Here is a 25,469-nt window from a genome sequence, read left to right as displayed (position 1 = left end):
TTCAGAAGGGTAGTGGGTCAAGGAAAGGGGGAGATGACTTCTGTCTTAAACATGTTAGCAGAGTAAGCCATTTTGAAATTGGCAATAAACATTTATTAAGGGCCTACTTTGTTTCAGGCACTATGCTAAGCACTGGGGATATAGATATGAAAAAAAGATAGTCCCTGCCCTCAAGGAGCTTATGATCTAATGGGGTAGGCAAAATACAAGTGTGGGCAGGGAGTATGAAAAAGTGGAGGAGAATAGGCCCAAAGTAGAGCAGCCAGGGGAGGAATGAGAAGTGCCAAGCTGAGCTCTCTCCTTCACTGGAGGCTTTGGAGTTCATGGCCTCACTCACTGATGTCAACCTGCCAATCAGCAGAGGGTGCCCATGAGATCTTACAGGATGCGGCTGCTGCCTGGGGCATGCTGAGGAAGTTAGAGAAATCCCAGAGTAGTGCAGCCAGGTGAGGGATGAGGACTTGGGAAGTGGATTCTCTGGAGGCTTTGATGAAAGGATGCCCAAGCGAGGTCTGGCATTCTTGAGAGGGATGAGCAAGGCCAGGCTTACTTAGGAAGGTAGACTTTCTTCCCCACATGCCCTGGCTAGGTAATGAGAAGAAATATTTTCCCTCTCTTAATCCATCCTTAACCCTGAGTTAGAGTGGAGAACCTTGGTGATGTGCTAGGCAAGCCCAATACATAAGGAAAAGCAGAAACGAGATTGTCTCCAGGTCCTATGGTAGGAACAAACCATTGCTGTTGGCTTGGTGTTTTTTCCCAGAGGTCTATTTTAGCCTTAGTAATATTTCTATTTCTTTCTTCTCTCACACATGGATTCCTTTGGAATTGTTTTCTGCCTCCCTTGGATGCTAATAAAGCATATTTGGGGAAACACTGCTTTTCATGAAAGACTTCCTATTATTTTTGGTCTGACGTATGAACATTTGCAGGTACATTCTTATCTCTTTTTGTACCCATTTCTTATGTGGCCACACCTTCTGGCCTCAGTACTTGACCCCCTATGCTTTACTGTAGCTGAATATTATTCTTTTTGGCTTTGCTGGTATATTATTTGCCCTCCTGCCCTTGGTGATCCAGTCAAACTGGCCTGCTCTCATTTCCACGCACACAACTCTCCTCTTGTCTCCGTGTCTCTTTGCACTGGTGGTCCCACATGCCTCAGACTCCTACATGAACCGGAACATTTCCAAGGATTCTCCAGACTTAAGTTTGAGGAAGTTTGAAACGTATTTTTTTAAGTTGTTTTTAAAACATATATATATTTTTAATTATTTTGTTAAATATTTCCCAATTACATGTAAAAAATTTTAATAATCATTTTTTTAAAATTTTGAGGTCCCAATTCTCTCCTTCCCTTCTGCTCCCCTACCCTCCTTGGGAAGGCAAACAATTTGATATTAATTAGACACATGAAGTAATACAAGACATATTTCCATATTAGCCATGTTGCAAAGGAAAATGCAAACAAAACAATAAAAATAAAGAGGTAAAAAAGTTCTCTTGAGGTAGATAGCATTCTTCATCATGCGTCCTTTGGAATTGTCTTGGATCACTGTCTTGATCAAGGTGGCCAAATCTTTCACCGTTGACCATCCTTACAATATTGCTGGGTACAGCGTTCTTCTGGTAGAACCACATTTTCTTTAAAAGCTCAGACTATGAGTCTGTTTGAAGCCTAGAGCCACACGGTGGTGAATAAGGATGTTTTCTTTGGAATGGTGAATTAGCAATTGGCCTGTCATGATGATAAACCACTAAAGTCAGCCAAAGCTGATTAACATTGCATTTTATTAAGCATATACCTGCTGGTGGAATGAGCAGTATGATTTTTGCCCAGTATAAAATGAAATGAGGCAGGTGCAAGTGGAGGAGAGTGCAGGATCTATTTTTCTTTTTGTTTTGACACTTTCGTTTCTCTTTGTAGGCAGGCACTTCAAGACAGCCTTTTCTCTCAAATAAAGCCTGTTACCTCATCTCTAATTGCTTAACTAAAGACAAGCAAGCTCTAATTTCTCAGCATTAATAAATGACACAGTAGAAGAAATGCTTTGTTTGCATTGGCCCACTCAGGTTAACCAGTGTAATCCCCTGAGTGCATTAGGAAATTCTGCTCTTCTAGCAGCAAAGGGAAGATGGTATTTACCTCAATTAAGAGTAGCATTTTATTTATTTACTGTTTATTCCTTTTCACAACCCTGCTCTTTTTTTCCTAATGAAAACACTTAGTAAATTAGATCAGCCTTTCTCAGTGTGTGGGTCTCCCCCTCCAAGTTGGGGGTAGCAGCAGTTTTCTTGGAAGCCAGAGCTGTTTCTCGCTCCTGGGTGCCTGGATTCTTAGGCCTCTTTTCTTTGCCACTGGCTGCTCCAGCCTCTTTAGAAACCAGAGGTACCCTGCCTTGAAGTGGGTGAACCTTTGCACGGATTCCTGCCGTGCTCCCTAGCTTGTAATGTGGGAACCTCTTCTGACTTTTTTGAAACATTGTGGGAACAGGTCTCCAGGATTCCAGAAGTGCACAGTGGGGTTGGCCAGGGGCTACCTGAGGAGTCTGGGATTTGCAAAAGGTTGCTAATCCCTGAATTAGTTACATGCTTCTGATCTGTGGAATAGCAAGAACTGTCCCTTCACTTAGAAAACAGTATGATGTCTATTATTTCTACCTAAGAATGAATGCCTAGTAATTACCTGGACACTCATTATGAGCTGTTTTCTTACTGTGGAATCTGAAGCTTATGTTTTAATGATTTTATTTTGTTCTTTTCAGAATGAAATCAATGAGATCCCCTTCTTTGATATCCAGCTACCTTATGAACTGGCATTAAAGATATTTCAGTATCTGGGCAGGACTGACCTGGGAAGGTGTGCTCAGGTAAGCCTTGCCTGTCTGATGTCATTCCTTTGCGGTTACAAGGATTAACAACAGGTACCTAAATATATTCAGTTTTGTGTCAGAGAACTGTTTAACTCTAAGTAGGGTGGGCTTCATTCAATGATATTTTTTTCTGAACAGAATTCAAAATTTATGGAATTAATGAATCTTTGTGAATGCATTTGAAGAAATAACGCCCTCCATACTTGGGTGTTTAGAAGGGTGTGTTGCACTACCCCTTTGTCAATTTAATTAAATAAACACTTAGTAAATGCCTACTGGGGCAGCTAAGTGGCCAAGTGGATAGAGTGCTGGGCTTGAATCAGGAAGACTCATCTTCCTGAGTTCAAATCCAGCCTCAGACACTTACTAGCTGTGTGATCTTGGGTAAGTCACTTAACCCTGTTTGCCTCAGATTCCTCATCCGTAAAATGAGCTGAAGAAGGAAATGGTAAACCACTCTGGTATCTTTGTCAAGAAAACCCCAAACCGGGATCACGAAGAGCCGGGCATAGCTGAGCAACAGCAAGAAAGTGCCCGTTGTGCTTCGTACTTGCCGTATTGTCAGTATTGCCACAATGAGCTGTTGCCATCTGAAGTACCTGGCTCCTTCGTTACATGTAGAAAATACATGACAATGATCACTATTCCGCACAGTTCAGCCACTTGTGCTGTTGCGCTACAGTCCTTAGTGGAGAGATGCCAGCCAATAGTTATAAACGATGACGTTGGGAGCAAAAATAGCACCGGCACAGGATTATTTTTTTTAAATCATCGTCAGGCAGTCTGTTGACTACTACCCACAGACTGGAGAGAATCTCCATTGCCAAGCAAGAATTAAACATTTCCATAGTAGGTGTTATATTCTTCTCCCATTCTGTGATACTGTAACTGTTCATATATTCCCAGAAAAAGATGTTAGAAAGAGTATAGTTTAAATAGTAGAGAATTATGTACAAAAACCAAAGGAATATGAAGTTAAAAGTAAGAAAAGGATTTGTGACTTTAGTGAATTTTCCAGAGCTTTAGTGATCACAACTTCTGCTCTGATTGTATTGGAAACAATCTTACAAGCCTCAGGGATGGAAAACTACTTCAGAAATCATCCAGACCCACACATGAATGCCTTCCACAGCACTCTCAAAGTTCTTGAAGAGCTCTATGGAAGCAATACCCCGGTCTCCCAGAAAAACAACCTGTTCCTTTTTTTAATGGCTCAGAGAGAGTTTAGGGGCCAGACTTTCTGTCGGTTGTATGATCCTGTTTTACCAGAGGCTGTGTGACATAGTTAATGGAAGACTGACCTTGGAGCCAGGAAGACCTTGCTTAAGACCCTTTCCTCTGACATATTCCAGCGTTGTGACCCTAAAGTCAGATGTGTCAGATACACACTGGCTGGTGAAATGTTTAGCAAAATAACTAAAAATACAATAGAACAGTTTTTGTTCAGTCGTGTCTGACTCTTCATGACCCCATTTGGGGTTTTCTTGGCTCCTTCTCCATCTCATCTTACAGATGAGGAGACGGAGGCAAACAGCATCAAGTGACTTGTCCAGGGTTGCACAGCTAAGAAAATGTGTGGGGCTAGAACTGAACCCAGTTCTTCCTGACTCCAAGCCTGGCACTCTTTCTACTGTGCCCTACACACAGTAGCTGCCCTACAATAAAACATAATGTTACTTTGTGGTGTTCTAAGTTCATATGCCACCAGCAGGAATCCTTACGTATGGTTTAATGGCCCTGTTTCTATTTGAGTTTCACACCACTGTTCTAAGCAACTCTCAAAGAATGTGAGATGCAGAGAAGTTGCTGACCTGCACTGGTAGAGGGAGTTTCCTATCCCAGTGAAATCACAGGTCCAGTCCTCATACCTATCCTGTTCTTTTATTTTAGCACAGTATTATTTTTCACATTTGAATGGGAAGTTATGATTTTTAAAAATATGAATCTGAAAAGGCTGGGTTCCAGAAGGTCTTTTTTTGGACAGCAGGGTTGAATTTTTGAATTTGTATTGAATCAATACAGATTCTTCATAGCAAAAATAGATGGCCTCTGCAGATCCAGCTCTAGATCTGAGATCCTGTGAAGAATATGTCTTCAATATATGATGAAGATGTGTTAGAAAAGAAGATTCATTCAATAGAAACTTACTCTTGAAACACCTCTTTTCCATTAATCAAGGGAAACCTGTATTGACTTTTATCCTCGTTGGGCATTTGATTTGTTAGAGTCTAGCCTTACATATTGACTGCATTCCCCAAAGCTGAAAATAGGAGTGTAACTAGATGGGCCCCACTGCTGGATGTCTGCCGGGTGCTATTAGTTGTAATCTTGGGATAGGGTTTAATAACTGCTTTATAAAAAGTCGGCATTAGAAGATAAAAGCTTTCTCTTGATACGGAACTGCTGTTCAAGAAATCATTCCTTTGAGCGTTGCTTTCTGCTCTGCTGCTTTGTAGAGAGAGGGCCGTGTGGCTTTCACATCTGCTGCCGCTTCTCTCGTCCAAAGAGTTGATCAGTTACAGATAGCATCTTGTAGAAAAAGACATCCCCCTTTCTAGACGGCAGGGCTGCATTTCAGGCTGGATGGGTTCTGCTGGTGAAATTGTTCTGCAGGTGTGAACAAGCTAATTTACAGCACAGTAGTCCACTTGTCTACCAGAAATCTTCCCCCTTTGGCTAGTTGCAATTAATTCTTTTTTTTTTTCCAGTCTGGTTTGGAGAGAGATGTATAAGAATTGGAAAATATTCTTGAATACAGCTCTTGGATAATGTGCAGTGCCCCAGGTGGCCAGGATTTTGTGAGGCTTTCAGAGTAAATGCTTACTGAAGGCCTGTAGTTGATAGAATTGGCTTACTTTTTGAATGTTAAAATGAAAGGTGAAGTGATAAAAATAAATAGCATTTCCATTTTTTCTCGTGGTGTTTTTGTTTTTAAAACAAGAAAAAACCCTTCTGTCAAATGGAATGTCCTGTTGCTTTATATTTTTATTGTAGAAGTCCTTTGTATTTTCTTTTTTTAATCAAGGTCGTGTGGGATTTTAATGAAATTGAGCCAGTTTTGTCGAATTGGCATCGTAAACTATATGAGTGCCCTTGAAGAAAACCTGTTTGCTAAGCTCTTTATGCCAAATTGGTTACTGTCTAACAGTAAAGCAGCCTGATTGTGTAGGCCTTTGGAAATTTAAGTGTGCTGAAAATTAAGTAGTTGGAAAAATCCTTTTCCTTTGACTTTTGACTCCCCTGTTCTCCCCTCTCTTTCTGCTTTATTGGGTTTTATAGGCTAAGGTCTTACCATTTTGTACTGGCTCATGATCTATGTGAGCACTCGATGTTTCACTCCTGAGGCCTTGACTTTCTCTGGTCTCTAAGGGAATGGTCTTCTGTTGAAGGGAGGATTTGGTGTGGAAAAATCCATTCAAACAATCTCCCTGTTTGTAGGAGCATACATGGATTTTGCCAGCCCTTTAAACTTCGTGGTTAGATTATTTATCAGTTGTGTTACTCATCTATTTAGTGCTTGCAGGAGGTGATACTTTGTTGACTATTTTGAAAATAACAGAATAACAAAATTCATTCATCAAACATTTGTGAAACACCTACTGGGTGCAGGTGTACGGTGCTAAGCTCCGTGGAAGATACAAAAAAGAGAAGGAAGATATCATGGCAACTGCCTTTAAGCAGCTCTGGGCCTGGTAGGGGGAGATGAGGCATATCTGCAAGCATTAAATAAATGCCCGCTATATGCCAGGCCCTGTGCTGGGTAGGGGGCTCATAGAAAAATGAACTGTAGTGTGATTGTGGAATCCTCATTTATGTTGTTTTCACTACGCATGAAAAATTGTTAGCTTAGCACTTAGAATGTCAGGCAGTGCTGTGGATGGTGATGTTCAGGTGTGTGTCGCTGTGATCCACTCATGTAAATTGTCAGAACCTCTGTTGGTCACCACACCTGCATTAGCACCTGCGAGGTACTCTTCAGCTCTGAGTCTGAAAATGATATGTTAATGTCTGGGTCCATCTTTGTGTATGAGAGACTTGCATTTCTTTGGGCTTGGCAGAAAGGACCAATGAAGAAAATTAGTGGATGTTACAGAAATTACAGGATTCAGCAATAGCTGATAGAATTGAAGGGCGGGAGAGAAGTGATACGAAGACAAATAAGCTGTTGGGTTTGCGAGGTTGAGATGTTGCTGTTTGTCTAGATAGAAAAGGCTAAAATGTGAGCCTCTTTGGGGCCCGCTTGTTGAAATCCTCAAAGTAAGGAAATGCGGCCAAATCAGACTGAGGCCCTGCTTATTTCAGAACCTGATTCTTCTGTGCGCCTTGTCATAGGCAAGCAGGACCTAGAGGGATTAGGTATCTATCAGCTCTTAAGAGAACCCATGCATCTCACCAGAGAATGGGGCAGGGGGAGGAGCAGGGACCCCTGGAGCTGACCTTTAACTTCCTGAGCTCTGACTGCACCCATCTTTCTGGAGAGCCAAGTAGACCTACCTGAGAGCTTGGCATATGGTGGTGAGAGACACCTCTTCTGGGGACACCCAAGTGAGCAGGATAGGCTTTGCTGCTCTCGCTGGGTTTGAACCTGAGTCAGACAGCTTTGCCGGCCTGTCCTCAGTGAGCGGACTTTGTATGTGAGCATGTGTAAACATGGAACTGGAACGATGGTTGTCTACTTGCTGGACCTCATCACCCCAATTCAGGCAGAGCTAATCAAGCTGATCTGGAGCCAAGGGCTGTTTTTTAACACAGCAACTCACAGTGGGGTTGTAAAGTGACATGCTGGAGACATTTTTATTAGAGACTTCTTGCAGCTGAGGCCCGCTCAGTGGGGCTTTTACAGGGGAGTGTTGTGCCAGTTCTGGTGCATTAAAGAAAGGTCAGATTAGGCCCTTTGGAAAATTTAAGCTCGTAAACTGGCTGGGCTTAATATAATTTGATTTTTAGAAATCTCAGAATACAATAGATTTCTTTTGGGAGGGAAGTCTTTTAAGCATTTGTGAAAGCTTTAGAACAAGCTTTAGAACAGTCTACATATTTTTCTTTTCCTGTTCATTAATTGCTTTAAAAAACCCTTTAAGATGTATTTATTTTCTTAAAAATTTCCCATCCCCCCAACTCCTGTCTGATTTATTAAAGAACTTGGCAACATTTTAATATTTGCAAGACATACCTTATCATTTATCTGGGAATACTCCTAAAACGCTGGAGATTTTTGGGGGCTCAACGAACAGAAACAAGCCCTTCACCCAGCATTTTCCCAACATAGTCATAAAGTCTGCTCCCTGCTGAGCACATGGGCCTTCTGTCTTTCTCAGCACCTAACACAAGGATAGGCATTCAGTAAATGCTTGCTGTATGGCACTGCACTGGAATTGAATCCTAGCTGACAAGCATTGATTCCGGCAGACCCAGAGCGGGGTGGGGAGGAGGCTGCTGCTAAGCCCATTGTACTTTTCCCTGGGCAGGCCACATTGTAAATGTTGTTACGTTCACATTTGGAGTGTTAGAGACGCCACATGTGAGAAGGACATTCAGGATGGGGAAGGAACCAGAGAATATGTCAGACAAGCTTCACTGGGCGAAATTAGGAATGTGGATGGGTGGGATGGGGAGGTGTAGCTGTCAAGTATTTGAAAATTATGTGGAAAAGGTCCTAGAACCAAACCAGTGGGTACAGGTCACTGGGGAGCAGATTGCAACTCAACACAAGGAAAAACTTCCCAATTAGACCCATCTAAAAATGGAATGATTGCCTTGGGGGATAATGAGATCCCTGTCACTGGAGCTGGAAGTTTACTTGTTGGAGACGTTGTGGACAGAGTTTATAATTAGAACATGGGTTAAATTAGACTGAACCTCATTCTGACTCTAAGATTCTGTTTTCTCTGAGGGCCCTTCTAATTCCATGAGTTTCTTTAAAACAATTATTTGATCTTTGGAGGCAGCTAAGTCCTAAATCTTTTTTCCAGGTTTGACAGTTTAGGTCAGGAAGGTGATATAAGTAGCCTGAGACCTCAGCCTTTCCTGCCTTATCCTCGTCTAACTTCTTAGGTCTTTTGTGTTTGTGTCTCTTCATGCAGCACACATATATGTGTGTGGGTGTCTGTTCAGTCTGTCTTTACAACACAAAGCCTTCTTTGGCAGACCCCATGCAAACACCTGTCTTGTTGCATTAGTTCTGCCTTGTATTTGTGCCTATATTCATACATAAGACATTTTGGGGTCTTTCTTCATATGTCCTTTATTTTTACTTGTATATCTATTTATAATAGAAGGACTTTAGATTTATATATATATATATTATATATATGTACATGTGCGTATTAGTATATCTATGCATCTGTATTTGTTTGTATATCTATATCATAGAATGACTTAGCTGTTCAAATTTGTTCTTACAGCAGTATTGCTGTTACTGTATACAGTGTTCTCTTGGTTTTGCTCACTTCTGTCTTCATCATTTCTTATAGCGCAGTGGTATTCCATCACAACTATTCGTCACCACTTGTTCAGCTGTTCCCCAGTTGATGGGCACCCCTGCAGTTTGTAGCTCTTTGCCACCACAAAGAGCTGCTGTAAACATCCCGTTCACATTCAGAGTTACAATTACTGTTTGTGAATTTCCATCCGTCTATCTTCTTTCTCAGTCTCTCTTTTTAACCTGTTACTTTATCTTCCCCCCTCACCCACCCATTGGTTCCAGTCCCCCTTCTCCTTCCTTCCTCCCCCAGTACCCCCAATCTCAGCCCATGCACCCCTCCAAAAGCACCCCCCAAAAATGGAAATTTGATGAACTGAAAGACTTTCAGGTATTTGTAACAAAATGTCCAGAACTCATACAGCAGTTTTTGAAAGATTCCTCAAGAGTCCTTGTTGTTACAGAAGCTTGGGTTTGCCCTTGATTGACGTAGCTTGGACATGCCTTTGGATGCCTCAGACATTGTAATTCCTTTTATTCATTAGTTTAGCTTTTTTGTGTTTAGCAAGTTGATTATCAGTCAAAATATTTGCAACTGAGAAATAGGAGTTTTTGCATTTGGACCTTCTAGTGCCTTGTTGGATTTCATCCTGTGTCTGTTGGTACAGTAGGCGTGGCTTGCCACCATGTATATCATTTCAACAAAAATCTCTTTACAAGCAAAATATTTCCAAGCCTCAGTTAATGGTTTGCTTTTTTCAAATGCTATTTGATGCACTAAAACTTTGATAACAAAGGAATTTTTAGAAGTTACTTGGAGTTCATCATAACGGTTTGGCTTTTGTGCTGAGCAGTGTGGATTCTGTCTCGCATTGTCGGTTATTAATAATAACTAACATTTACATGACACATTAAGGTTTGAAAAGCTCTTTATAAATGATCTTGTTTAATTCCCAACCGTCTCATGAGTAGGTACCAGGAATGTTTCATCCCATCCTACAGAAGGGAAAACAGACTTCTATTTGAGCCTTAATATAAAAGAGCTAGCAGTGAGCGACAGAAGCCTGCTTCAGACTCAGGTGTTTCTGAGGCCAAGTCCAGCCTTCTCCTAGACCACACTGTGGGGAGGATGGCAGGGAGAATCCCATAGGCTAGTAAGGGGGCACCACAGTGCATGGTGTTGGGGAGGGAGAGGGCAGTGTTGGAGGGAGAAAAAGCGGAGTTTGAATATAGCTTCAGACACTAGCTGTGTGACCCTGTGCAAGTCCTTTCACTTCTGCCTCAGTTTGCTCACCTGTAAAATGGGGATGATAACAATATCTACCTTTTGGGGTTGCTGTGAGGATCAGATGAGACAGCATTTGTAAAGTGCTTGGCCCAGTACCTGGCATGTAGTAGGCACTTAACAAAATCTTGTTTCCTATTCCCACCTCCCTCCCTTTACTTGGAGTCAGGAGACCTTGGTTCAAATCCCCTCTCGGACACATTCTAGCCATGTAACCGTCTATCAGATCCTGTGAGACTTGTGGTTTGATTATTCCTAACTTTCTAGGTGAGGAAATTTAGACCCAGGAATACTAGAATCTTGGAATGTTTAAGCTAAAAGGACACTAGAGATGATCTAGTCTAAATCTTGTTTTTAGAGATATGGGAACAGAGGCCTGCTAAGGAGGAGTAAGTGACTTGCCCAATTTACTTTTACTAGAGACTTTTCCTCGTCTAATCATTTTTCAGCTATACTACCTTGTTTCCTGATAATGCAGATGACTTTTATATAGTAGTCAGTCAACTAGCAATTATCAGGAGCCTACTATGTGCCAGGCCCTCCTGCTCTCAGGAAGCTCACAGTCTGATGGAAGAGAGAGCACCCAGACAGCTGGGCACTGACGAGATAGAGACTGAACAAACTGGAGGCAGTCTTTCAGGGAAAAGCCTAGGAAAGGCGTCTTGCAGAAGATGGCACCGGAGCAGAGACTTGAAGGAAGTCTACAGGCAGAAGGAGAAGAATGTTTCAGGCCCAGGGGCAGCCAGTAAAAATACTGGAGGCGAAAGATGAATGTCAGGGCATCCCTCATTTTATTGCACTTAGATTTATTGAACTTCACAAATACTATGTTTTTTTACAAACTGAAGGTTTGTAAATTGTAAGTTTGGCTCCTACATGGAGCAAGTCTGTCAGCACCATTTTCTAACAACTTGTGTCCACATCATCTGTCTGTGTCATATCGAGGCAATTTTTGAAATATTTCCAACTTTTTCATTATTATTATATGTTAGGATGATCAGTGATCTTTGATGTTACTGTATTATTTTGAGGTGCTATGAATTGTACTCATAATAGATGGCAAATTTAATCGATTAAGTGTGTGTGTGTGTGTGTGTGTGTGTGTGTTTGACTCTGCCACCAATCTGCCATTCCATGTTTCTCTCCATCTCCTCAGATCTCCCTGTTCCCCGAGACATGACAGTATTGAAATTAGGCCAATTAATAACTCTACAGTGGCCCCTAAGTGTTCAAGTGAAAGGAAGAATCCATTGATGTGGCAGATATCATTGTTGTCTTATTTTAAGAAATTACCACAACCATCCCAGCCATCAGCAACCACTACCCTGATCAGTTAGCAGCCATCAAGATCAAGGCAAGACCAAGATGATGCCTCACTGAAGGCTCAGAGGATGGTTGGCATTTTAAATAAGGCACATGCAACTTTTTAGCCATAATATTATTGTACACTTGATGGATTACAGTATAGACTAAACATAACTTTTATGTATACTAGAAAACAAAAAAAATCATGTGACTCCCTTTATTACGATATGCATTTCATTGTGGCGGTCTAGAACCAAAGCCACAATATCTCTGAGGTGCGCCAGTACTAATCGCCTTCCCTCCTCCCTCAGTCTCCTCTCATTGGGAGTCTGGAGTGAGAACATTCAACTCCTTCCAAAGCTTTCCTTTCTAGAGGGCTAGACAGGGTCTTTGGAGCTCACTGCACTTTCTATTGGCAGCTCTGCTTGGTCGGAACTCCATGGAACAAGATGCTTCCCGCTCTGACTACCCCTGTTATTTCTCTCTCCATTCTGTTCTGCTTTCCTTTTCTGTATTGTCTTCCCCCATTAGATTGTAAGTTCCTTGAGGGCAGGGACTATTTTTTTCTTATTTATATCCCCAGGACTTTGCTTAGTGCCTGGCACATAGTAGGCATTCAAGAAATGTTTATTGAATTGGAAGAAGAGTATTGGGAAGGGAATAAGGTGGGAGATGAGTAGAAAGGCTCCAAGGGCCAGCTTAGGAAGGGCTTTGAATGCCAAATCCAAAATTTCAGATTTGAACCTGGGAGTGATAGAGAGCCCCTGGGATTTATCAAATGGGAGAGGAGGGAGGCTGATGCGTCTCTGAAAAATCTGACTGTTAAATAATATTTTTTGTAAGGGAAGTCATTTTATGCATACCAAAGAAATTCTTCATTTAAAGAAATTTTGCAGTGAACCTTTTGCGAAACGTGGAATGCTTCTTAATGTGAATTTTTATTCCTTGACTTTTGGTTTGACAGTTATGGAAACATGCACATACACATATGCACTTCCATGTACACATTTAAACAGGGCATGCTTTTGCTGAGGTTCTTCTAACATTCACAAGAACACTCTCAGCCTCTGTCTGTCTTGTTCTTTCCTTAGCCCCCCCACCACACCATGCCCTCTCCTGGCCTGGTGTATTTGATGTTTAGAAATGTCCCTCAGGGAGTGTTATAGATCACAGGTTACTGTCCATGGTGGCTCACTGGACTCATGTTATTAGATGTGAGTTGCAACCTTTGGCTTAAGAACAAGCATTAGCCACTTGATTCTTTGGTACCATAATACACCATAGACCCCAGATCACATTTATCTATCTGAACCAGTCTCAGATTCTTGCCAACAAGGTCTATCCTTCACAGTGAAGCCAGCTTCATATGTCATTCTATTCCATGGTAAATCTCTTTCCACCAAGTGAAGGTTAAAAGAAAGCACCAGTCTCTAAAATGACTCATTTCCCCTGGATCCCGGTGGGTTTTAAAAAGAACCATTCTAGACATAATCTTAATTTCTTTATATCAGTCCTGTTTAGAAGTTTGCATTTCCTGTAAAAAAAAAAATGAAGCCAACCTAAAACATGTGGGTTTAACAACATTTTAGTCTCCTTCCTGCTATAACCCTACTGTCATACTTGGAAAGTATTTTTAGACTATGAACATAATGGAGTCCAAGTTCTCACAGTAGAGAATATACTCCTCATTGAAGAAGCGTGGTTTACCCCTAGATGAGAGTCACTTGGTCGTGTTTACTGTTCTTTACTGCATCTCTGCATTTCTGGGCATCACTTTCCTTCTTTTTCACTCAGTCTTCTAATCTCTAAATGAAGAGATACAATGCTTGTTGGCACTGAGAGCATCTTATGAAAGATGTTATATAACTACGAAATATAGAGCTTAACACATTTGAGACTACATAGATTTTGCATTTTCATTTGGAGTCTTAAAATCTCTCACATTTATATACGAAAATCTGATTAAATGTTCTGAGATATGATTATAGGTAGTATGTTCAACAGTTTTGAAGTCTTGGGAGAAAAAACTGGAAACGTTTTGCTTATGTTTTTTTCAGCACAAAGCATTTTGTTAACGAGGCGTTTTACACTTGCATAAATCTGGGGTGGTAATAAAGGTGTTGATTGGTTTTTGGATGGCAGTGGGGCTTCCGTAATCGCATAATTTGACATTTATGTCACTTGGGCTGCTTTAGGTGAGCAGGACGTGGAAGGTTCTTGCAGAAGATGAAGTGTTGTGGTACAGATTGTGCCAACAGGAAGGGTACCTTCCAGGTACCAGCATCTCTGACTTCTCCTGCTGGAAACTTGTCTTCCAAGAGTCCCGGGCCAAGGAACACACGTTAAGAACTAACTGGAAGGTAAACTGTGCCCAGTAGTGTTACCTGTATGAGACTAGCTCAGTAGAGGATTAGGAACCTTTGAATGGCAGTATGAGGTTAGATGCCACAAGTGAAGGCAGCAGGGAGATTGTGGGTGAATCGATGCTCATTTGACTTGGGTTTAGTAAACCATCTCCCATTTTCCACAACAGCATTTAGAAGTATCTTCTAGCTCTCTTCTAAATTGGGGTTAGTTGGTTAATCTTTGTTTATTAGCCCTTAATGCAAGGAGTTCCTGTTCACCTTCACTATTCTTAAATTAAATGGAAAAAAATTAAAGGGTCACCAATTTGGAGGTGAAGGGTTAAAAATAATATTATTTTAGTAAATGAAAGGAAGAAATTATTAAGGTACTATTTTCTCTTCATCACTGGCTTGAGTCCATGTCATTTATCACTGTAGAATCTGTTTGGAAGTATTAGATCATAGCTAGGAATTTTCCTAAGAGTATTTTTTCATTTTGTAGGAAACAGCTGTCATGTACACTGTTTTGGAATGATGTTCTCAGTGTAGTAATACAACATGCATGTTAATTTACCGCTCCCCCCCCGAATGTCTGCAGAGACTAGACTGTAAAAATATCCTCCTCCCGCTCCCTGACTCCCCCCCCAAAAAAGATTAAATCCATTTGGAACATAGGGCTTAGTAGGCTTTTGGATTAGGAAATTTTTGCTTATTACTAATGATGATGTATACCTGTTTTTATGGCTAGTGGAGTGTTTTACTTTCATGTTTCTCTTCAGAAAAGTCATAACTATGGAGTGGATATTTTTGGTCTGGACAATGAAAATCAGCCCATATATACCAAATGAGAAGTACTTGTCCCAGTTGTTTTCTCTTAGGCATTTTAGCCTTGAACTTTTAAACATAACTATATTGATTCCATAGGATCTGTGTGCATCCATATTATAGATATCTAAAATTTCTGAAGGACTTTGGTTAAATATTTCTGGGGAAAGGGGTGCTTAGGAACTATGAGATTCCTTGAACTACTTATAGTGAGAAACTTCCTTTCCAGATGTAAATTATAGATTTTTTTTTCATAATCTCTTGCTTTTCTGTATATAAGAAAAAACTTTTTGGGTATAAAATGGAACTTTAGAAATGTTCATTTCAAGACTGACAGAAAAGTAGGCAGTGATGCCATAGACATGGGTCTCTGTCCCCAGCATGGTGCCTGGTACATAGTAGGCACTTAATAAATTTTTATTGATTGATGTAATATCATTACAAAGGGAGCAGCTATGTCAACTGAGACAAGAGGCAGGGACGAAGGGTAAAAGGAGATTAATGAGATGAAATGGGGTTCAGAAAGCAAGATGACTTCATTTTAGTTGTAAGATTTACAGTATGGATATGACCTGAGAATGAGGAGTAACTCGGAATAGCTGACGAAGATCTCTGTGCCCAAGAACTGTCGTGAATGAAACCAGAGGAAGAACTCTCATGGATGCAGCCTTGTTTCATCTCGGTAGAACTGATAGGACTCAAACGGCATGGACTTTGTTTTCTCAGTGTCCAGGAAGGTGGAGCCTTTCCCCTTCCCATCAACATCCTTCTCGCCAGTGCACTCCCATTTATTTGGTGCTTAATCATCTGATGATCACTCCTGTATAGCTCCCATGGTTCTTTAAACTGGCTCGTGTATGTGCCTTGTCTCCCCTTTTTGATAGGAAGCCTCTCCATGTAATAGTCACATAGTAGCTATTTAGTTTTTTACCGGTTTTATTGATGCTTTTTGGTCTTTTAATTTCATTGTCACTTCCCAGTACTCACGTGCTGCACCGCACTCTAGAATCCTCCCTTATAACAAAAAAACTGCAGTGAAGTAAAATAAACTCACGCTTTGACTGTCTTCGACAATGTAACCCTTCCTTTGGACCCACCATTTGCCCTCTTTCCACTTAGAGGAGGCAGAACATGTTCCATTATCTGCTCTCTGGAATCAAGGTTATTTTTACTAAATATTTCTTGAAAAATCAAATGAAGTCAAACTGGAGATGGAAACTTTCCGGTGTCAGAAGATGAGGGAAACGTTGGTGTTGAGGATGCCTTGGATTCATTTCTCATCAGAAAGAAGAATTAAATGGTAACATTGCGATTAGCATGAGGAAGCATTATTAAGTTTAACGTGTCATGTAGGATCTTATCTAAATTCTAGCACGAAGAGTTTTTAAATGATGACATTCAGTTGTTATGCTTGATTTAGGTTGGAGTAGACTCAGAGACCATCGGTCAGTTTAGTTCGGTTCAACACCGCAGACTTACCAGACCCTCGAGTGGTTATGTCCTGGGCCAACCCCCATTCTTCTTTAAAGATCTTGTAGAGCTGGCTTTGTGGTAGCAGGTCGGCTCCATCTTATGCCTGTCACCTCTAAAGTTTGTCCTGGTGTTTTCCAGATGCAATCTATGAGATACCCTAAGAGGATCTCAGAGTCCCAGGACTTTCCCATTTGGGATGAACCTGAAACTAGAGTTAAGTCTCTGGACATGCTGTGGTACATATTGTGCGGCTATTCTAGGTCCTCCTGATGGGACCCACACTACAGTGGCACTTTGGAAAATTGTTGGACTTGGACTGCAGGATCCTTGGACAAATTATTTATTCTTTCCTGCTCAAGTTTCCTCATCTTTAAAATGAAGGGGCTGGTCTAGATCAGTGATGTTGAAAGGAATCCCTGCAAGCCCAAACTGACTTAGAAAACCACAAATTAACATTATCTATGTTTTGTATTTGGAAGGAGGTGGCTTGGTGGCACAGTGAATAGAATGCCAGGTCTGAAATCAGGAAGACTCATCTTCCTGAGTTCAAATCCAGCTTCAGACACTTCCTAGCTGGGTGACCTTGGATAAGTCATTTAACCCTGTTTGCCTCAGTTTCCTCATATGTAAAAATGAACTCGAGAAGGAAATGGCAAAGTGTCTCTGCCAAGAAAATCCCAGATGGGGTAATGAAAAGTCAGACGCAACTGAAACGACTGAACACAAAAATTATGCTTTTATTTATTTTGACAACTATTTCCCAATTATATTTTAATTTGGTTCCCAAGGCATTGGGGAATTCTGCATCTGATCTATGTAACATCTGAGGTTCCTTCCAGCTCTGTCTCTGTGATCCTTATGATTACCTAAGTAACATTAGATGGGCTAGTTTTAAGAACTTTTATCTGTATGGATCTGGGTTCTAAGTGAGAGAATATGGAGATATATGTCTCTGTATAGAGAGATAACTCTCTCTGTGAATATACATATATGTATGTGTATATAAACCTCTCTATTTTCCTGATGGTTAGAATGATGTTGAAAATGGTGATACAATTTAGAAAATTTTTTAAATTGCTGTGAGACTTACCTAGATATTTTGTTACTAGATGATCTCAACAAGAGTGTAAAAAGTTTTTTCCCAATTTCTTTAATGCAGAATCGCAATGGTGCTGTGAGCCAGCTGCAGTATGAGCTTGGTAAAGTTCTCTGCGATGTCCATTCTTGTGATGGTGTTGTGATTGCTGGGTAAGAAAAAATATTTTTCCTTTTTCCTCTTGATCTTGACATCTCTTCTGCTTCCTTGTCTTTAGGGTAGTGTCAGATCTTCCAAATGCTAGCATTGTTTGCTGTTACATCACATTCTTAGGATGGAAGGTTGCTTGTGAGTCAGTTCTCTGCTATTTCCACAGTGCCTCTCACTGTCAGTGTTCTACAGCTAATAATGAGACTCATACTGCAGAATCAGCCTCCTCTTGAGTGGGATCCTTAAGCCATTTGTCTTAATAAGACTTCCTGAGCTTTTAAATTACTCTTGTGGCATGTTGTGTTGGGTTTTCATTAGAATAAATAGTTCGTATTTTATGAAGACATAAAAAAGTCAGATGAGAAGAAGAAGAGTTGGTCCAGACCAGCGTCTATACTAATTCTTTATTTTCGAAGCCTTTATTATGGTGGAGGGCTGTGACCGCACATTATCTTCATTTCCCACCACGTAGTATATATTTGCTGTTTAAGCTGCCTTGGAGTAGGCTCTTTGGGTATCTTGGTGCACTAGAAGTCTAATTTCACTCTCACATCTGTAAATTTCTCTGCATTCTTCACAGAAAACCACTTATGAATTCTTCATAAATTGCTAGAGATGGCCACATGTTTTTCTGTCTCACTGTAATAGGAAGACCATTTTTCTCTATGGATCATGAATGTTTGTACATCACCACTCCACGTATATGTTGCTGTGAAGGGCCGATTAGGACACTTCAAAGTTGTATTTCAAATTTGAGTGACTCACCTAGAAGGATAGCTTACCCAAGGGAGAAGTATCCTAGGCATATTTCTATAATAATAGCAAATAGGTCTGTTTCTTTAGTGAATATAGGAAAAGCTTTCCTTAAGTAGCATTTTTTAATGGCACTCAGGTTTGGACTGAATTGCCAAATGGTAGGCAGGAGGATTTTAATGGACAATTAATGTTTTGGAAAAAGCAGTATTGAGTAACTCTCATTGGCAGTATTTGGTGCTTTTATAACATACAACATATGCCCAGGAGGAAAGCTGTCTTTTGACTTTATCCTTTTATTTATGTTTACTCAGATTTCAAGATTAGTGCAGATCTTGGACATCACAGATCTATTTTGAGTAAACATTTGTAAAATGTCCTGCAAGTATGAGATGAGTGCCATAGAAATATGTTATACCTACTTATACTAAGTACCAAAAAGTAAGCCAGAAAACTCTTTGTTATGAACTGGCTGAGTGAAGATGGGCAGCTCAATTAACTTCTTTGGGCCCCATATTTCTAATCATGAGATGATTAAACAAGGTGATTTTTGGTGTCTTTTCCATTTCTGGCATTCCATGATCCTATAACATATCTAGAAGGTGTATTGCTTCAGTTAAGAGGCATTTCTAAAACTCTAAAAAATAAAAGACTCAAAGCTGAGATGTCACTTGGATTCTCCTAATCTAAGAAAGCCAAACATGGACTTTTCATTCTAGAAATGGTCTTCATGAAGTGACGACGCCAGCAGTATGTCAAGCCTTCCTTCATTACCTCTTCTCCTGTCCAAGATTTGTTCTTCAGCTTAGGCCAGCCTGAAAGGCAGGAGATGCCAGAGTTTCATGGATCAATAGAATGAAACTTGATCTTGGGTCAGAGCGGGCTCCTAACATCTCTTCTTTCTAAAAGAGCCTTACGTTGATGGCCTAACATCAGATAATTCAATCTCGCCTGTATGTACAGCATCTTGTGTTTATCATTAAAATTTTATCCAGTGGTTACGATGCTTGTTTTCTGGGTCAGATTTTGAATCCCTTTTCATTTGAGACAGTGGTGTTTGTGGTTACCTCACTCCCAATCAATGTTGTATTCACCAGGCTTTCTACAATTATGTTTCTCTGAGGATTTTCTTAAAGAGCCAGTAACCATTTCACTATTTTTTTGCCGTGTATTTTTCTTTCATTCTTTCTTTTTAGTTTCCTTTTACACAAAGGGAATGTGATAAGAACATTCAGGTTTAGCGTTTTAGGCCTACAATGTATGTATCAAAAAGTTTCTCTTTTACATACTTAAATTATATTTTACTCTCTGGTCTATAGAGACCACCTTTGTGGGATCTCTTCTATCCCTTCTTTTTTTCATTTTCTCTGCTAAAAGAGCTTATAAATATGATTAGAACCACTGCCCATTATCTTCAAGAAGCTATGGTGCATACGAGAGGTGTCAGAAGCTGAGAGATGGATAAATATACTGATTTTTCAAAATGGGGGTGGGGAGGGAGGAGGCAAATGAAAGGCATTTATTTAAGATGGATTCAGAAAACTGTAGGAACGTTAATTCCTAAGAAAATTCTGGATGAAATTATTGAATACCTTGTGGCAACTTGAAAAAGGAAAATGTTGATAAGCACAGGATTTGGTAAGAACAAATCATATCAAACTACCATCATTTCCTTTTTTGATGGGATTAGAAAAATGGTAAATCAGGAGGACACCATGACTTTCTTGTATTTTGATTTCAAGAAGATATTTAACCAACTCTTTCACAATTTCTTACTTGACGGAATGGAAGTAGAGTGAACTGGATGAAAGTACAGTTAAGTGGTTGAAGACGAATGTGGCATTGTATGTTTAAGGGTGGGGTGTTCAACATGAACCAGCAGTGTTCTCTCATTCCTACGACAACATGAATGAAATTTCAATCTACATTAATAAGCATGGAGTGTCCATGTTAAGAGAGGACTGGATGTTTTCTTTCTTTCCCTACCAGATCACACTCTCATTGTAGTAAGGTCGTCCTTTTACAGTGCCTTAGTTAACTCACTATCCCACTCCTCACAGTGGCTCTTCAAATCTCCTGCGGCTCCTGCTTCCCCATTTCTCCTCTTGTTCTCATCTCCCATCCCCCAGATGCCTCCTTGTCTCACATGAAAACCTGGCCTTTCTTCTTGCCAAGGCCAACTTCTCTTCCTGCACAAGCTAGTTGCCCCCTCTATCATTCCCCACTCTCACTTACCTTCTATCTCTTCTGTCTACTCAGTGCTCCTTTTTTTTTTTTTTGCCTAGTAACTTGCCATGCCAACCCTATTGGCAAAAAGTCCACAGCTGTTTCCATCAGCTGCTGTCCCATATCTTCACTTCCCTTTTGTGTTGAACTCCTGGAGAGGGTTCTTCTACGATAATGTCTTTGCTTCCTCTCACTTTCCTCTCGTTCTCTTCTCATCTATCCACACCCCAGCTTCTGGTCTCCTCATTCCACTGAAATTTTCTGTCCAAAGTTGAGAATGATCTCTCACTTGTTTAATCTGTTGGCCTTTTCTCATTCTTTTTGACATCTGTGACGCCTTTGACACTGTTGTTTGATCTCCTCTCCTGGATCCTTTCTTTTCTCTCAGTTTCTCTCATGCTGCTTTATCATGGTGCTCCTCCTTCCTGTCTCAATGCTCCTTTTCTGTTTCTTTTGCTTGGGCTTCATCAAGGTCACATCCACTAAAGGTGGGTACTCTGTAGGGCTCTGTCATGGGCCCTTTTCTTCTTTTGCACTATTTTACTTGGTGATCTCATCAGCTTCCATGAATTCAGTTATCTTCTCTATACTTAAGATTTGCAGATCAACTTACTTATGTAGCCCTAACCTCTCTCTCAGTTATTTGTGGCTTCACACACACACACACACACACACACACACACACACACACACACAGAGTAGGTCATGTGTAGGTGTGCTGTATATAAAGCTAAATTTGAAAGGACTTCCCTCCTGGGATTAGCTGCTTCCTTCTGGAGTGTCATGCTTGTCCTGTTTGTGAGGTGGCTAGTTTACTTGCCCCATATCCAAGTTGCTTACTATACACTTCTTAATAAACTGTGAAGCCACCTAACCTAAAGGGTGACCTTTAGCAGGGCTGACTGCATTAGACAAGTCCTGTGTATAGTACACACTGTTACGGAAATGGTGTTGCTCAGAGTTCTTAAATGGCAGCTTCTCTGATCAGGCTCTCACTTTTGATGTGTTTCTTAGTATATGAGGTTGCTGTGACTGAGGCAGTAAAGTATATTTGACTTTCAAATGAAAATGTTTTGCTTTCTATTTCTACCAAGACAGGTGAATTTAAAACATGATTTTAAAAATAAAATATCTAACACTTGTTAAAAAACAAATCTAGGCTAGACGTGAGTCCAGACGCACATCACCAATTGCCTATTGGACATCTAGAAGTGGATGTCCCATAAAATTCAACTCAGAATGTCCCAAATTGAGCTCACTGTCTTTGCCTGGTGCCCTCTCCACTTCCAAATGTCCCTAGTACTGTTGAGGGCACCATCATCCTCCCAGTCCTGGAGGCTCACAAACTAGGTGTCTTCCTTGATTCCTTACTCTTTCTGATCCCTTATTTTCAGTTGAATTCAATAAACATTTATTAAGTGCCTACTATGTGTCAGGCACTCTGCTAAACACTAGAGATACAGAAAGAGGCAAAAGAAAGTCCTGCCTTCATGGAGCTTAGAGTCAGCGGGGGAGACAACATGCAAACAAATTTATACACACAATCTATACACAGTATGACTAGGAAATAATTAACAGAGGAAGGCACTGGCATTAGGAGGGGCTGGGAAAGGCTTCCTGTCTAAGGTGGGACTTAAAGGAAGCCAAGAAGATCTGTCATAGGGAGAGCATTCTAGGCATGGGGGACAACCAGAGAGAATGCTCAGAGCTGAGAGATGGAGAATCTTGGCAGACCAGCTGGTAGGCCAGTGTCACTGGATCAGAGGGCATGCTGGGGAGTAAGGTGTAAGAAGACCAGAAAGGTTTGAGAGGAAAGGTTATGAGGGGCTCTGAAATCTAAACAGAGGGTTTTATATTTGCTCTTGGAGGCACTTGGGAGCCGCTGGTGTTACCCCTGCCCTTATTTATTTAGTTTTAGTTTGCAGCACTCACTTTCACAAGATTTTGAGTTCTAAATTGTGCCCCCTCCCCAAGATGGCATGCAGTGTGACATAGGCAGTACACGTACAATCATGCTAATTGGATTTCCATATTAACCATGTGAAAGGAGAATCAGAACAAAGAGGATAACCCATGAGAAATAAAAAAACAGCAGCAACAAAAAGAGAAGATAGTGCACTCCAGTCTGCGCTCAGACTCCATAGTTCTTTCTTTGGATATGGAGAGGATTTTCCATCCCGAGTCTTTTGGAATTGTCTTAGATCGTTGCGCTGCTGAGAAGAGCTGTCTGTCAAAGCTGATCATCGCACAATCTTGCTATTACTGCGTATAGCGTTCTCCTGGTTCTGTTCACTTCATTTTGTATCAGGTCATGTAAGTTTTTCCAGATTTTCCTGAAATATGCCTGCTCCCCATTTCTTATGGAGTACTAGTATTCCATTCCATTCTTAGACTATAACTTGTTCAGGCATTCCCCAATCAATGGGCATCCCCTCAATTTCTAGTTCTTTGCCACCACAGAAAGAGCTGGTATAAATATTTTTGTACACATGGGTCCTTTTCCTTTTTTTATGATTTCTTTGGGACACAGACCTGGAAATGATATTGCTTGGGTCAAAGGGTATGCACAATTTTCTTGCCCCTTGGGCATAGTTCCTTATTGCTCTCCAGAATGGTTGGGTCAATTCACAGTGCCACCAACAATGCATCAGTGTTCTAATTTTCCCCTATCTCCAACATTTATCATTTTCCTATTTTGTCATATTAGCCAATCTGATAGGTGTGAAATAGTACCTCAGAGTTGTTTTAATTTGCATTTCTCTAATCAATACCACTGGAGTTTATTGAGTATGTGTGTGTCTGTGTGAGTCAGGGGAGAAAGGGGTTGACTTGATCTGACTTGCACTTTAGTGACTGAATTAAGGATGGACTTTGGGGAGAGACTAGAGGTAGGCAGACCCACCAGCAGCTGTTGCAGTACTCCAGGGTGAGAGAGGAAGGCTTGCACCAGGCAGTGTCAGTGTCAGAGGAGAGAAGGGGGAATGAATATTCAAGAGACAATGCAGACGTGGAATCATCTGGCCTTGGCAACAGCTTGGATCTGGGGGTGAGAGATAATGAGGACTCTAGGATGACTCCTGGGTTGGGAGCCTCAGGGATTGGGAGAATGGTGGTACCCTCTACATGTTGATTTTACATCTCTTAAAGATACCTCCATCTTTCCTCTGGCATTGCCACCATCCTGGTGCCAGCTCCTCTTCTCCTGGTGGTCTGCTGGTGGGTCTGCCTCTCTCAAGTCTCTCCCCACTCTAGTCCATTTTCACTTGGCTGCCAAATTAATCTTCCTGAAATACAGATCTGACCATATCACCTCTTGTTCAACCATCTCCAATCTCCAGCTTAACTGCCTTCTTCCTTCTCAGTTTTCTTATAACTTGCTCCCCTCCATGTACTGTTAGACCCAGTAGCACTGGCCTCCTTGCTGTTCCTCACATGTGACCTCCCATCTTTTGTTCTTGGCCATTTTCACTGGCCATCCCCCATGCCTGGAATGATTTCCTTCCTGATTTCTGCCTCTTGACTTCCAGCCACGTCTTAGCTAACACCTCACCTTCCATGAGTAGCTTTTTCTAACCCCCTTAATGCTAGTGCCTTCCCTCTATTGATTATATCCAGTTCTACAGAGTTGTTTACATGTTTCCCCCATTAAACTGTGAACTTGTTGGGGGCAGGGACTGGCTTTTGCCTCTTTTTGTATCCCCTGTGCTTAGCACAATGCCTGACACTTGAAAAAGCTTATTGACTGACTGGCATCCTGTGAGAACAGTAGAGGGCATGCTGAAGGCTGTTTAGCTCGAGAAGAGAAAACTCGAGAGAGTGTCTTTGAAAGTCTCCTCTCTGGAAGAAGGGACGGACCAGTGCTTTGGGGCTTTGGGGTCCTGCTGAGAAGCTGGGCTGATGTGGGGAAGCTCCAGAGGGGAGATCTCAGCTCAGTCTGAGGCAGGGCTGCTCGTCACAGGCCACGCTTCCTCCGCAGACTCCTGTCCTTGTAGCATTTGAGAATGTTGTAGGGGAGCTGGCCTCTACTGACTGGAATTAATGAAGTTTAATGTAATTTAAGTTTATTTTCTAAGTCATTTTATTTTAAAAATCATTTTATTGATTGATTTACTTTGTTTACGTATTTTAAATTAATTTAAACTTCGAATGCCGGCAGGCGCGGCGTTATTGTTGTCTTTTGTTTTTTAGCAGATTGTGAGAATAGCAAGCTTCTTTTCGTTAAGATACATCTGAATATTTTGTTCTACACCCTAGTGACATTTGGAGAAAAAAGTAATTGTCTTATTCCATAAGATTCTTTTTAAAAAAATTCATTCCTTGCTCAGACATCAGAAAAGAGCTTTCTCATGAGCACAGCAGATCACAAACGAAGGTTCTCTGAGGAGCTACGAATCTCGATTTCATACTGCTTGGGGTTTTTTAAACCTGAATTTCTTCTACATTTTACTTCCAAAACTATTCTGCTCCTGCTTACTAAAAAGTACTGAAAGGTGAGCCAGCAACTCTCATTTCTCAGTGCACCTTTGTCACTAACTAGCATTATATACTTGGACAACTCAGCTAACTTCTTTGGGCCTCGTTTTCCTAATGTGTAAAATGAGAAGATCAGAGGATTTCTAAAGGCTTTTCCATCTGTAGAATTCTGTTGTCTCCTGTGCATTTAAACATGTCATCATGGCCTTGTTGCTGTAAGGTTTTTGTAACTGTGCCTGATTAC

General features: G+C 41.0%; 1 protein-coding gene across 3 annotated transcripts in view; it reads left to right on the top strand.

Moving 5' to 3' along the window:
- FBXW8 (F-box and WD repeat domain containing 8) overlaps positions 1-25,469 on the top strand; it is a 119,364-nt gene that overhangs the window by 14,679 nt on the left and 79,216 nt on the right. For 2 of the 3 annotated variants that reach the window (XM_072600329.1, XM_072600327.1), the window contains exons 2-4: positions 2,766-2,870; positions 14,080-14,244; positions 17,687-17,775. In XM_072600329.1, coding sequence (XP_072456430.1) covers positions 2,766-2,870; positions 14,080-14,244; positions 17,687-17,775 — 359 coding nt within the window. The remainder of the gene's footprint in view (positions 1-2,765; positions 2,871-14,079; positions 14,245-17,686; positions 17,776-25,469) is intronic. The other variant, XM_072600328.1, reaches the window with a different exon arrangement.

Source organism: Notamacropus eugenii, chromosome 4 (assembly GCF_028372415.1).
Source record: "Notamacropus eugenii isolate mMacEug1 chromosome 4, mMacEug1.pri_v2, whole genome shotgun sequence".
NCBI lineage: Eukaryota > Metazoa > Chordata > Mammalia > Diprotodontia > Macropodidae > Notamacropus > Notamacropus eugenii.
The sequence above is the reverse complement of the archived record's forward strand: the minus strand, read 5'-3'. Positions and strand labels throughout refer to the sequence as shown.